This window comes from Anguilla rostrata, chromosome 1 (genome assembly GCF_018555375.3).
Source record: "Anguilla rostrata isolate EN2019 chromosome 1, ASM1855537v3, whole genome shotgun sequence".
NCBI lineage: Eukaryota > Metazoa > Chordata > Actinopteri > Anguilliformes > Anguillidae > Anguilla > Anguilla rostrata.
In genome coordinates, this window is record NC_057933.1 from 17,014,733 (window position 1) to 17,027,401 (window position 12,669).

Below are 12,669 nucleotides of genomic sequence, written 5' to 3' on the forward strand. Positions count from 1 at the left end.
TCTTTTGTGTGAACTGGGCTTTAGAGCTCTGTGCTGCTCTTCTGTAAGCTGTGCTTGTGTGTGAGTTTTGTTCACCTGTGTCTTAATTAACGCTGCGATATCCTTTCTGCGTGCAGCTCGGTTGCTGCTCTGACAGACTGCATGAGGAGCAAGGCTCTGGCCAAGTTCTTCCGGGACCGGCAGGCCTCTTTGAAACGTTCCCTCCCGCTGGGGTCCTATCTGCTCAAACCAGTCCAGAGGATCCTCAAGTACCACCTGCTGCTTCAGGTATACTCCCTTCCCTGGCCCCTCCCAGCTTCCTCTGTGTCCTTTAGCCTCGCGTAGCACCACAGAGCCCTGTTCAGACTCCGCCTCTCCCAGCAACCTCATAGTCTCTACCAGCTTTCTGTGTGCGGTTACACCCAAGAACCAGGCTTGACTCGCAGGTTCTCTGCCTCTACAGGAGATTGCCAAACATTTTGACCCCCTGGAGGAAGGCTACGAGGTGATAGAGGAAGCCATCGACACCATGACGGGCGTGGCCTGGTACATCAACGACATGAAGAGGAAGCACGAGCACGCGGTTCGACTGCAGGTCTGGGGCCTTTACATGCTTGTACACGTTCATATCCTCCATACACACACACACACACACACATGCTAAACACTGATCCTGGTTCCACATCCACTGTTAATAATAAATTATCATGGATGCACAAAATTAGCTTCTTCTACTTTTCTGACTTTCAGTTGGCATTCTCCAATAGAACGATGCAGCAAACAAGCAAAGGGAACTTTCCAGTATAAGACGTCTGTGTAGATGCAGTCAAGAAGAGATAACAGGCAAACTGTAGCACAGCCTTGCCAAAATATGAGTAATCAGAGATATGAGTAATAAAAGTAAATAAAGAATAAGAAATGAGAGTAAGTATGGCTTTGATTTCATGCATATTTTACTGGCATCTCTCCCCCCTTGTTGTGCAGGAGGTCCAGTCACTGCTCATTAATTGGAAAGGGCCTGACCTCACCACCTACGGAGAGCTGGTCCTGGAGGGGACGTTCCGTGTCCACCGTGCCAGGAAGGAGAAGACGCTCTTCCTTTTCGAAAAGATGCTCATCTTCACCAAGAAGAGAGGGGAACACTATGTCTTCAAATCGCACTTCTCGGTAAGGGCGCTGGAGTGCTGTGCCGTGAGGAAAACATGGTCTCCACCATCCAGTTTGTAACGAGGGCCGTCTCATCTGTCTTAGTGCTCCACGCTGATGCTGATCGAAAGCACCAAGGACTCCCTGTGCTTCAGCATCGCCCACTTCAAGCACCCCAAGCAGCCTCAGACGGTGCAGGTGAGTGTGCACATGCTACTGGCCTCAAAGGTTTTTACCCAAAGCCAATTTTCCAGTCAACGGTGTCTTTAATTTGCCAGTGTTTGCCTTTGCCTATAAAAACCCATCTGTGTTAACTCCACTAATGCCATCTTCGAGGCTTTGTATAATTTTCTGTTGATTCTATTTACTGTTTGACAATGGGATGAGTAGATACCTTCATGTATGCTGTCAAATATTTGTACAGACAGCCTCTTATGTTTTCACTTATACTACTGGGTCACTAAAATGCTTTCATTAGGGCAGTGTTTTGAGTCTGGAAATATTTTTCTGTGTGATCAACCTGGCTGTTTCTCTACCCAAAATGTATTTATTTCAATACATATCAGTCCTTTACTGTTTTTTAATTTTATATACCTACAGGCCAAGACTGTTGAGGAGAAAAGACTATGGGCGCATCACATAAAGAGGCTCATTTTAGAAAACCACCATGCCATCATTCCACAGAAGGTACACATTGGGTCTGCGTATTTAATATAGATTTTGCCTACCCAGAGTACTGGGCACATTAACAAAGTGTTGAATTGTTTTTTATTGTTTTAAGAGCTTTTCATTCATTTTTCCTTCAGGCTAAAGAGGCTATTCTAGAGATGGACTCCATATGTGAGTATCAGCTGAAAAGTTGTTTGCTGTTGATGGAGATTGCATGGTCACGTTCATTCCCTTGTCTGTGTTCATTTCCCAAGACGGAGCAGAATGAAATATTTGCAGACATTGTAACAGAGATTAGCGATGCTGCTGCTGTGGAGGATAAAGGGATTTGGGAATAAGAGCGCCAGAAACACTATTAGTGAGGTTTTGAAAGTTGAAAATGAAATGAAAACGGTGAGAGGGCTGGGGAAAATGGTGAGAGATGTATAGAGGTGTCACAATGCCGTGGGGACGCATAGGTACGCTCCGCGGGCATTTCTCGTCCCTCCGGCTGTTCGGCGTCCTCAGTGCAGCATCTCTCTCCCCAGACCCATCGAAATACCGGTACAGCCCAGAGAGAATGAAGAAAGCCGTGTCCTGCCAATCAGACGACTTCACGGGCGGAGGGCGGCAAGGAAGGAGGCAGTCAGGTGAGCGACTTGTCCCCCGCTCAACTCTCCCTCCCTCCTTCCTTTCAACTTCTGCTCTCATATATCATTTACTGCACCGAACATTCTTTCATCTGGAGTGGGAAAAAAGGTTCTTTTTATAACTATAAAAAGATTGCCCTTCACTGCATCTACCTTTATCCAAGGCACCGTTCCCCCAAATCACTATACACATTCCCAGTCCATCAGTCACATTGATGGAATTTTAAAAACAAGTGAATTTGTGAGAAAATATTTGTTAGAAAAGCTTTTACTGCGCAAAATGTACCAGATGGTATAAGAAACATTAGTGAGTCAATTACATTAAACCCTGGTAAAACACTGACTGCGCAAGTAGAGATACAAAGCACTGAAATTCTAAATCATCAGTGTCATCGCCAGCAACAAAAATACAAGCAAGTATAACACTCAGACAGAATCCTGCATAAAATTACAGCAGACTGTTAATTAAACTAATAATAAATACTTCAATTTTCTATATTAATATAATATTTTAAAGCCATAATATTCATACACACATTAACTGTGCTTAGAAAGGTTTTTAACTTAGAAAATATATGATACATAATGAGCCTTTAGCTATTCTAAATTTAATGCATTGAATTAACTCTAGTACTGCATTAGGGTGCTGGAGTGAGTGCAGCTCATTCAGGCGGCTTCAATAGGAATGCATTTTCCCTCTTGGTTATTTCCCATAACATATTCGAGGGCTGTGTTAATAATGGGACCGGATTTCCTAATCAATCTGTTTACTCAGTTTGCATCAAAACAAGGACCATATTTAAAGGTCCGCTGTAAACAGTGAAGCGGTGCTTCTGCGTGTGTTCTCTCTGAAAAACTCGCTGACTATCCATCTCCATGTCATTGATTCCTTTCAGAACCAGCCAAGCAGATCATAAAGAACACTAAAGGTAAGAGAGTAATAGCACGTCCCGCTTATTGTTGTCCTGTAATCAGCAACGACACCTCCACTGAAGCGCATTTCCAAAACGAGCGGGCTGCAGCTATTGAAAATTGTGGTTCAATTTAAGCAGCAGCTTCAGTATTTGTGACATTTGCAAAAGAGGTCCACTGTGTGCATTAGCCAGGGAGGCAGCATGTGGTGACCACCTCAGATTTAAGGCCTCTTCACATAAAGCAAATGGCCACCGACTAATGAGGATGGGTCGTTTTTGGGAACTAATTTCTGTTCTTTGTGATGAAAGAAGCCAGAACACACTTTCCTTAATTCCATCCAAGAACATCTTTTGCTGCTATCATTATAATCCAGGATTATTGTGTCCAGTTGTATCCCTGTCTCAGATCTACAAATAACAGATGTATTGGCCTATAGTTGTCAAGGTAGAGTGGAAATTCAAATTCTGTCAGAATTGGTTTGATTATATTAAGTACAGCTTAATATATACAATAATGCTATAAAATACAAACATAGCTCACTGATTGTGTTTATTTGTGAGCCTTAACAATATGATTGGATTGAGTAGTGAAATTGTTGATGAATTATTTTATTTACATTATATTTTGAGAAAGAATTGATAGCACGGTATATGCTTTTTCTGCCACAGCTTTTACCCGCCTGAAGAAGTTAAAAATATCTTTAAAACCTTTTTTAAAAGTCGCACCCTCCTGCTCTCTGGCTGGTTGCTTTTGGCAGTCAGGGCAGGGAAGGTTGTTTCAGGCTAGTCTCACAATGCCAGATGTTGTTTGTTCTATAAAACTGGAGCGAAAGTGAGAGGAAGCTTTAGTAATCAAGGCTGCTAACAGAAAGACAAGCCGCTAGGCTGCTTTCACAGCCCTGATGCCCGTGTAATATAAGGGCCCAGTGACCGGCATGCTCCAGCACACCGGACCATCGTGTTGCACCTCTGTCAGTCTGGCTTCAAAGGCAGTTCGGTAGCAGACAGCCCCGGCACCGCAGTCCTCTTGAGGAGATCAAAGGCCAGGCTCTCGCCTTCTCTGCCCACGCAAATAATGATGTTAATAATGCGTTGCATTATTGAAAGTCTCTGTGATGCTTTTGGTCTTTTCAGTTGTCACATTTGATTTTGGCCTCCGATCAGTAGGATTCCTCTTTTGTGAATTTTAATTCGCCGGCCGTGACAGGGAAAGCGAAACAGTTTTTGCGCGAACCTTTCTTTTCACCCCCCTCCCACCGCATGCAGTTTTGACGCAAGTTTAATGAAGTTGTCATTTTCATTTCTGTTTCCCTGGCTTCTTTGGCAATGGAATGGGTGGGGGCTTGTCATCTTGTGTTGAAGCTGATTGAGTTTTTGAAAGAATGTTGTATTATTCATGCTAGTCAGTGATAAAAATATAAAAACCTTCATGTCATGAAGGTCCGGTTCTCGGGCTCGATCAGATTGTGAATGTGTAAATGACCAAACCTGGGTTGAAGTGGATAAAGGTAGCGGTCAGTTGTCCTATTATTAATGCACATTCAGAAAATTGTTTTGCACAGCTCTGAGAAGAACATTTCTTTATTAGAACGCATTTAAAGAGCTGTGATGTCATGTTATTATACCTTTGGCATCATGCATTTTAATAATTCTTATCAAAAATTTTGTATTTATTGTTTTCCTTGTATGATTATTCATATTTGATGTTTGTTTTTTTTTCTTTTTCTGTTTTCTCCCCATTTATCTACATGAACTCTGCAGCCATTCTCAAGGTAAGCCCTGAGAGATAAGCCTGGACTCCAGGACTTGAGTTTGACAAAGTCTGTGTTTACTCTGTGCTGTGTTGTGCTGTTTCTCATTAATGGATTCAGGGAGATTTAGGGTTCTGCAAATGCCAGGCTAATTGTGAGTGTGATTTCCAATGTGCTCCAGGAAGATAACCGTCATGCGGGTAATTGGAATGAAGGTCCAGAATCTGTTTTGCACTGTCTGGTTGTAAGGGACAGGCAGAAATGACAAGAAAGTGCAGAGCTCAGATCAGTTTAAGTGTAGAACTGAAGTTGCTTATTAAAAGTGAAGGGTTTTGGTTCAATCTGTTAAATGCAGGGACAGCATGTTGTTGTTTTCTGGTTAAATTTGAAGGTCCTTGTTTTCAGCACCACTGGGAAAACGCGATGTGATTTCCACACATCCGCTTGCATGAATCACATCTGTGTCGCCCACATTCCACACCCTCTCACCCCTGTTCTGCTGCCAGGTCTTCATTGTGTCACTCTGGGCTTCCATAAATGCTCAGTATATTTATCTTGCAGTTAACGCAAGGGACCAGGGGAAATGATTAAATATATATGCGTTCCGTTTATTTAATAGAGTACTTTCATATATGCCTTTTTAGTTTGAATTGGAGATGGTTCGACAGCTTGACTCACTTTGTCATATGTAAAACCAAAAATATACCATGCAGTGATTATGCTGAGGTGTTCTGGAGACTGAGCTAATCTAAGTTCCACTCTTGTGCTGACATACAAAGGACTGTGGCCCTGTCGCTGTTAGAGAATTTGTGATTTGGTTGTTTTTGCAGGTGCAACAGAAAGAGTTGTCTCTTTCTGGAAAAATGGGTAAAACTGGCAAAAGGGCAGCAGGATAGCGATGGACTAAAATAAACTGATTTCAGTCTAGCATTTTTATTTTTATTTTTTCAAAAAAGCCTTTAGTTATTTGGAGAGATGGAATATGACTGTGCAGTTGGCAGATACACAGAGACACTGAGTGAACAACTTCGATCAAGCAGTTTCAGAAAAATCACAAAAAAAAACTGTCTCCTAGTTTTATATATACACAAATATAAAGAAAGCCTTCTGGATATTGTCAGCTCCTGGAACAAAATAAGGAAAATATTCGAAACCGTACAGAGGTAATTAGCTCATCCACTCACAAATTGTATCTTAAAGCAAAACAAAACAGTTAGGCTAATCACTTCTGGAATCAAACTAGGGTAATTCAAATGAATTTTATAATGAAAGGACTCTGAGTCCATTCAGAATATTTAACTTTTGAACTTTTTTTATACCTAACAGGGCACTGGATGAATTCAATTTTTTTCTTGTTTCATAGACCCTCATAGACCCTTATTTAGCCACATCATTTTTTAGTTAACTTTTTTGATTATTTGCCGACCTGTGCAATCAAATACGAAATAAAATGCAATCAATTTTTTCAAAACCGATGATGATTCAGAGAATAATTTTTTTTCTTTGTAATTAAAAATTTATTTTTACATCAATGCAGCTGCAGTCAAATTGCATCTCTGAACCGGCCTTGCGATAACGACGCACAATTTCTGACTTCACACTACAGCATGCAGACAGTGAAGGAACGCTGCAGGCCCCCAGGCACTCTCTGCAGGCTGGCGCTAGTGTCAGCACCCTGGGCTCGAGCCTAGGCGAGCCTGAGGCTGAGAGGCCTAGTGTGGAGGACGATGAGGAAGAACTGGGCCAAAGGCAGGACTCGCCGGAGCGGCTGAGTCCTAGTGACAGTGAGGAGCCTAGGCCAGGGACGCCACCCTGTGTGGGTGGGGTGGAGCAGGAGGAGGAGGAGGAGGGGGAGAGTGACAAGGACGATATTCTGATGGGGGACGACCAGGTAGCCGACTTTGCCAGCTCAATGCTGGCCGCCATCTCCTGCTGGCACTATAGGGCCAGGGCTTTGCTTTTCGCTCGGTTTACAACGGTGAGGCTCCTTGCCACCAACGGGCTTTCTATTTTGCCATTCCCCACCCCCCACCCCCCACTCCACTGCCTGGCCATTCATCATCATCATCATCATCATCATTTGCTTGAGATTTCACACCATGTCGTGTCATAATCCACTAACAGAAGGAATGGAAACGCCCACCACTGACCAACATTCGCTAATCAAAGCATATCGATGTTGCATGGATCATCTCTTTCTCCGGTTCCCACATTAATCAGTGCATGGACATAACCTACCAAGAATTATTAATCAAGAGCCATTGTTGACTTGCGTAATCTTAATACAAAACAAGGGTGGCTACCCAATCCCTGGTATGATAGAAAAAGTTTGATCTGAATAGGTGTGAAATTGCATGGAATATAATGAAATGTGAACATGGATGGTGTACTTAGTGTCACATGAGCCTTAGAATGATGAGGCTTGTTTGAAGTTGACACTATGCTGACCATTTATGGTGAAATTGAGTTTGTATAAAGTAGTTACTGTAATTCGCTGAAGCAGGTTGGAACAGTCCTGTCCATTAAAGCGTTTGAACCTTCTTCAAAACTGTGTGTTGCTGTTTCACATAGTCTGAGGAAGAGGTGGTCACCCGGTACTTTTAAACCTCATCACTGGCTAGTACCTGTGCCAGTGTCTTTCCTGCATGCATGACTCAATACCCTCATCTCTAATTGTCATAATTTCCGCCTTGGAATGCTGTGTGGAAATAATCAAGAAATACGAATCAAAGATGATGTGCTATAAATTTGTGTTGAAATGATGCAATGTATTTTATTATTTCTAATAAACCATTTAGGGTTTGAGCATATGAATTATTATATACAATGTGATATGTTTAAGTTTCCTACGGTGCCTTGTAAAACGGCATGTAGGCATTATGAGAAAACGAAGCTTTAATTGTTAAGTTGCTTTTATCACACTAAAATATGGTTAGATTAGCATATTTTGTGAACACTGACCAATACATTAGGGCGGGTTATTTGCAGCATGGTGTTTAAATAGAAGGTTCTTTAAAGTCACTATAAAACTGTAGAATTTGGGGGGAAGAAAATTGGGGGAAGCCTGTTCTACCTGGAGCCCTAATGAATTAGTTGGTGTGATACAAACTCAGTAGACTTCAGTAAAGTGAATGATAACACAGGATAACAACCTCTCACTGATACATTTACTATAAGGTCTGGTCTTAAACCATTGGTTGCAAGTAAGTCAACCAATTCATTGACCTAGTGCATCTCCTCTCTCTTAACAATAGATCAATGGATCTTCATAATTAATACAATACATCAAAGGTGAATTTGGTCCTTGAAATCTGACGAATTTAGCCTCTGGCAACAAAAGTAGCTACAGGTTTCCTTTATGAGTTTTAACATTTCAAAGGCAGTTTGCACAGACCAGTTTTAATTAGCACAATATGAAATATTTATTTCAATTATTCAATGAAAATAGCCCTGTTCCTGAAACTACAAATGGCTGTTCCACTTTTAGCCTATTTTTAGCCTTTTCAGTTAACGTACCCAGTCTGCACTAGTTTTCAGAAAATGCAAAAGCATTGGAGGATGTACACAAGAACCATAACTGTCTCTGGCTTGACAGACTAACAGATTCAGTAACACATTAAATCTATATTCCTCAATGCTTTCTTTCATCCATGTGCCACGTTCTCCTGCTTCCTCTAAGGATGAAGATGGCTGTGACGTCACTGAAGAGCATGAGCTCAAGATGGAGAATGACCAATCGTCCGGTCAGGAAGAAACATGTGCGACGGGGGATGGTGATTCCCCCGCTGAACAGGTGAAGCCGTGTTTGGAGGACAGGGAGGTTGGGGAGATAATTCTATGCGGTTACTGGAACTGACAGCGTGGTTTCATGTGTGCAGCCAAGAGTGTAAGGCCATGGTTCATTCCCCTCCACACCCACACTAAATCCTCAGTAGTCCCAAGTGTTCAAAAAAAACTTGAAAACTGTGGGGTTTTTTCTCCCGTCTGTTCCTACTGCTGTCATTTCTTAGCAGCTACTCTGGTCCAGCACCACACGTGTCTTTCCAGAAAATTGTTGCCTGGCTTTTAGAATTTTGTAAATCTCCACAGAGTATAATTCCTAAAAAGGTTTAATTCCTGTTTCAGTTCTGTTTACATATATTTCCCAGTCAGTCCCTATAATAATGCACAGTGCAGGAGGCAGTCATCCTGCTGTTGTTACAAAGAAAATGGCTTCCTCCTGTGTGGTTGCCTGTCATCGTTTGCTTTGAAAAAGAAAAGAATTTGATAGCTTATGCATTTTCTGGGCTCTGCGTAATGCGCTCGTTCTAAAAAACAAGGATACATCTGAAGGCTAGTTTCTCATTCCCTTATCTCCTGCTCACAGCTCTGGCGAGTTCTTGCGGACTACTGGTCCTGTCAGAGAGCACGTCTCCCTCAGCTAGCTTTTTAAATGAGCTGTTTATGCATTTATTTGTTAGCATTTGAGTTCATATCAGAGTGTCAAAAAAAGAAATTGGCACTGTGGGTCCATGTTACTCCTTGTGTTAAGACAGTAATGGGAGCTCCATCTAGTCAGTCAATGATGTAATCCCATACCAGCAGGTCGTGCTTTTCTTTAATTTCTACCAACATAAAGCTGTGCTCATCATCACTCCCCCCTTCCTCTTTTAGTCCGCTGGAGAACAGCCGCCTTCCCAGTCAGGGGCCACGGAGGAGTGTGAGGAAGGCGCCTCTTCGGATATAGAACATGTTGCCATGGCCACCCTGTCCCCAGACTCATCTGCAGACCCAGAGATGGTAAAGCGTGAGGAGGAACAAGGAGAGGATGAGGAGAAGGATGAGGTGGAAAAGGAGGAGGAGGTGGATGAAGTGGAGAAGGAGGAGGAGGATGAGGAGGAGAAGGCAGAGACCCTGCCTATCCACCAGCAGGCGAATGTGAAGGCCCTGAGCAGTGGAGAATCCTCTGAGGAAGAGGAAGAAGAAGCAGCACCAGAGGCGGAACCCAGCAGCATCCTCCCTCAGTCTGTGCTGGACCAGGCTAGCATCATTGCCGAGCGATTCGTCAGCCTGTCGCGGCGCGGGAGCCTCATCGCTGACGACGTGCGATCCCTGAGCTGCCCATCGCCGCGGCTGGGCAGCAGAAGCAGCAGCGCCCTCAGCCTCAGCACGGACCCCCAGGACAAAACGCAGAGGCTCACCAGCACCACCTCCGAACCCCCGCTGAGCCTCCATGACCTGGCCACCCCCACAGCCGACGCGAATCCCTTCTCCCCGAACTCAGACAACCTTGTTGAGGTGGACCGAGGATCTCTGAGGAGGCGCGACTCCACCCTCTCCAAGCAAGACCAGCTGCTCATCAACAAGGTCAAGAGCTACTACGAGCACGCCGAGCACCAGGATGCCAGCTTCAGCATCAAGCGCAGGGAGAGCTTGTCCTACATCCCCACCGGCCTGGTGAGGAACCTCAGCAGCCGCCTCAATGGCAACCCCAAGGCAGAGGCCGTGGCTACTGAGACTAGGCTAGCTCCCAATATCCGTCCTGCTTCTTGGGCAGTGTTTAACCTGCCAGGTTTGGATAAAGACCAGAAGACAAAGCCCTCTGAGCCGGATGCTGATATGTCCGTAGAGGGCCCAACCTCTAAGGCCAGGTCCCAGAGTGTTAAGGAAGAGGAGTTCCGGCCCTCATCTGAGATGATCAAGGTGTGGCAGGACATGGAAATGGAGGTCAACGGGACCCTGGCAGAACCTCTGGGTGCATCAAAAGCCAAGGAGGGTGGCCAGGGCAGGGAAGCCGGACCAAGCCTCTCCCAGAGGGACTCATCCAGCAACAACAAGCCAGAAGCTGAATACAGCGAGCCGTTGATGATCCTTGAAGAGTGCGACCTCAGCACGATTTCAGAGGAGTCCACAGTCCCTTCACCTGTTAACGCCTCACCAGACAGGGAGGTGGGTCCGGATCAGCCAGCCAGCCTGAACGAGACCCGCAGACCCCAGCGGGAGAGCAGGGTCTCCCGGGCACCCATCCCCAGGGTCATAAGCCTAAGGGGAAACATGGAGGAGGATCTGCTCCTGCAGGACGTGGAGAAGATGAAGAACAAGGTGTTCCAGTTGGCCCGGCAGTACAGCCAGCGCATCAAGAACAGCAGGCCAGTGGTGAGACCGAGGTGCTGGGACGTAGAGGGCCAGTTCAGCCTGAGGAACCTGCCCTCTGTCCAGGAGGAAAGGCTGGAGAAGGAGGACAGAGGTAGGGCTCCAGTATCCATTTAACTGATGACTTTGTATGTATGAATTTACCAAGAGTTAAGCCTGTGAGGTTTCAAAGGCAATAACATACAGATGTTTTCATCCCCATAACGCTACAAAGACTTCCGGCTTCTAACCAGGACAAAAGGGTGTCACCTTTTGATTCAAAGTGGAAAGTAATTTCAGAGACTACAGTAGACATTCTCTTAGTGGGGTATAAAAAAGATCTTTGTCTTCCATCTAGGGCCTTGTACAGACTAGCGGTTTTACTTTCGAAGCTTCTTGGAAATGTTTTAGTTCAGAGGTTTTCGCTACCTTGACCTGTTCGTACACATTACTGGAACGTGTTTGGTGATTTTCAAAACCTAGGAAGTGCACTATGCAGTATGTTTCCTTGACCTGTTTGTACACATAACTGGAATGCATTTAGTGGTTTTCCAAACCTATGATGCGCTTCACACTGTGCATTTCCTTGAAAGCGGATTTGATCTTTTACTTTACTTGGTAACCATGTGACATTTACAGAAATAAAATAAACAACATGGATCAATTTGTCACTTTCCAAGTGTTAGCAACACATCTTCTTCTCTGTTAAACTGCGATCAGCAGCCATGATATAGATATAAAATATGATTATTATAATAAACTGTCCTAAAAATGTCCAGCTGCGAAGATGTTTGACATTTCTTCGGTACTCGACATTATTTATTAATCTATGATGTCAGGAAAATGATTCTACAGCTTTCGAAAACCGATCCTGTACACATTTACATCAAAAGCCAGTTAATGGTTTACAAAAATCCTACTTCCAAGGGGTTTTAAACTAAAATGTTTCTGAGTACCCCTGGTAGTGTAGATTTGACAGTTTTAAGGAGCCAAAAACAGTTTCCAAGATGGGTTTTAATGCTAGTGTGTAGGAAGCCATAGTCTGTGAATTGGCTATATCTTGTGCAAGTTACAACATCCTATAGCATGGTTTGAGGATTTGTTTTTACCCTTTTCCTCACAAAACAAAAATATTTGTCATTGATCATTTTCCCTATTTGTCAAGACAGCCCAAGACAGAAGGCTGCAGCATTTGCTGTCACCATAAATTGTGTGCTCACCAAATGTTGCCGAGCCAAAAATAATTAATGGGCCTTAAGAGGAGAAAACCTGACATGTTTCCAGGAAGAGAGACCTTTTCATAAAAACACATTTCCATTTTGTCTGCTCTCACGTCAGATGCATTTCATATGATTAGTCTGAGTGGAGGTACTTTTGGATTTCCTTAAGGAGCCTTTGAATCACCATTAATAACAAACAGAAGCTGCACTCATGTCACCCTCCATTTTCTTAACTCTCATTAAGACATGC

At 43.8% G+C, this 12,669-nt stretch overlaps 1 protein-coding gene across 5 annotated transcripts in view; it reads left to right on the forward strand.

Moving 5' to 3' along the window:
• LOC135250121 (pleckstrin homology domain-containing family G member 3) overlaps positions 1–12,669 on the forward strand; it is a 69,682-nt gene that overhangs the window by 54,106 nt on the left and 2,907 nt on the right. For 4 of the 5 annotated variants that reach the window (XM_064326121.1, XM_064326129.1, XM_064326103.1 and 1 more), the window contains 11 exons: positions 117–267; positions 443–574; positions 964–1,146; positions 1,231–1,323; positions 1,726–1,812; positions 1,932–1,965; positions 2,322–2,423; positions 3,320–3,352; positions 5,099–5,109; positions 8,768–8,881; positions 9,742–11,314. In XM_064326121.1, the coding sequence (XP_064182191.1) occupies positions 117–267; positions 443–574; positions 964–1,146; positions 1,231–1,323; positions 1,726–1,812; positions 1,932–1,965; positions 2,322–2,423; positions 3,320–3,352; positions 5,099–5,109; positions 8,768–8,881; positions 9,742–11,314 (2,513 nt within the window). Of the gene's footprint in view, positions 1–116; positions 268–442; positions 575–963; positions 1,147–1,230; positions 1,324–1,725; positions 1,813–1,931; positions 1,966–2,321; positions 2,435–3,319; positions 3,353–5,098; positions 5,110–8,767; positions 8,882–9,741; positions 11,315–12,669 lie in introns of all 5 variants that reach the window. The other variant, XM_064326112.1, reaches the window with a different exon arrangement.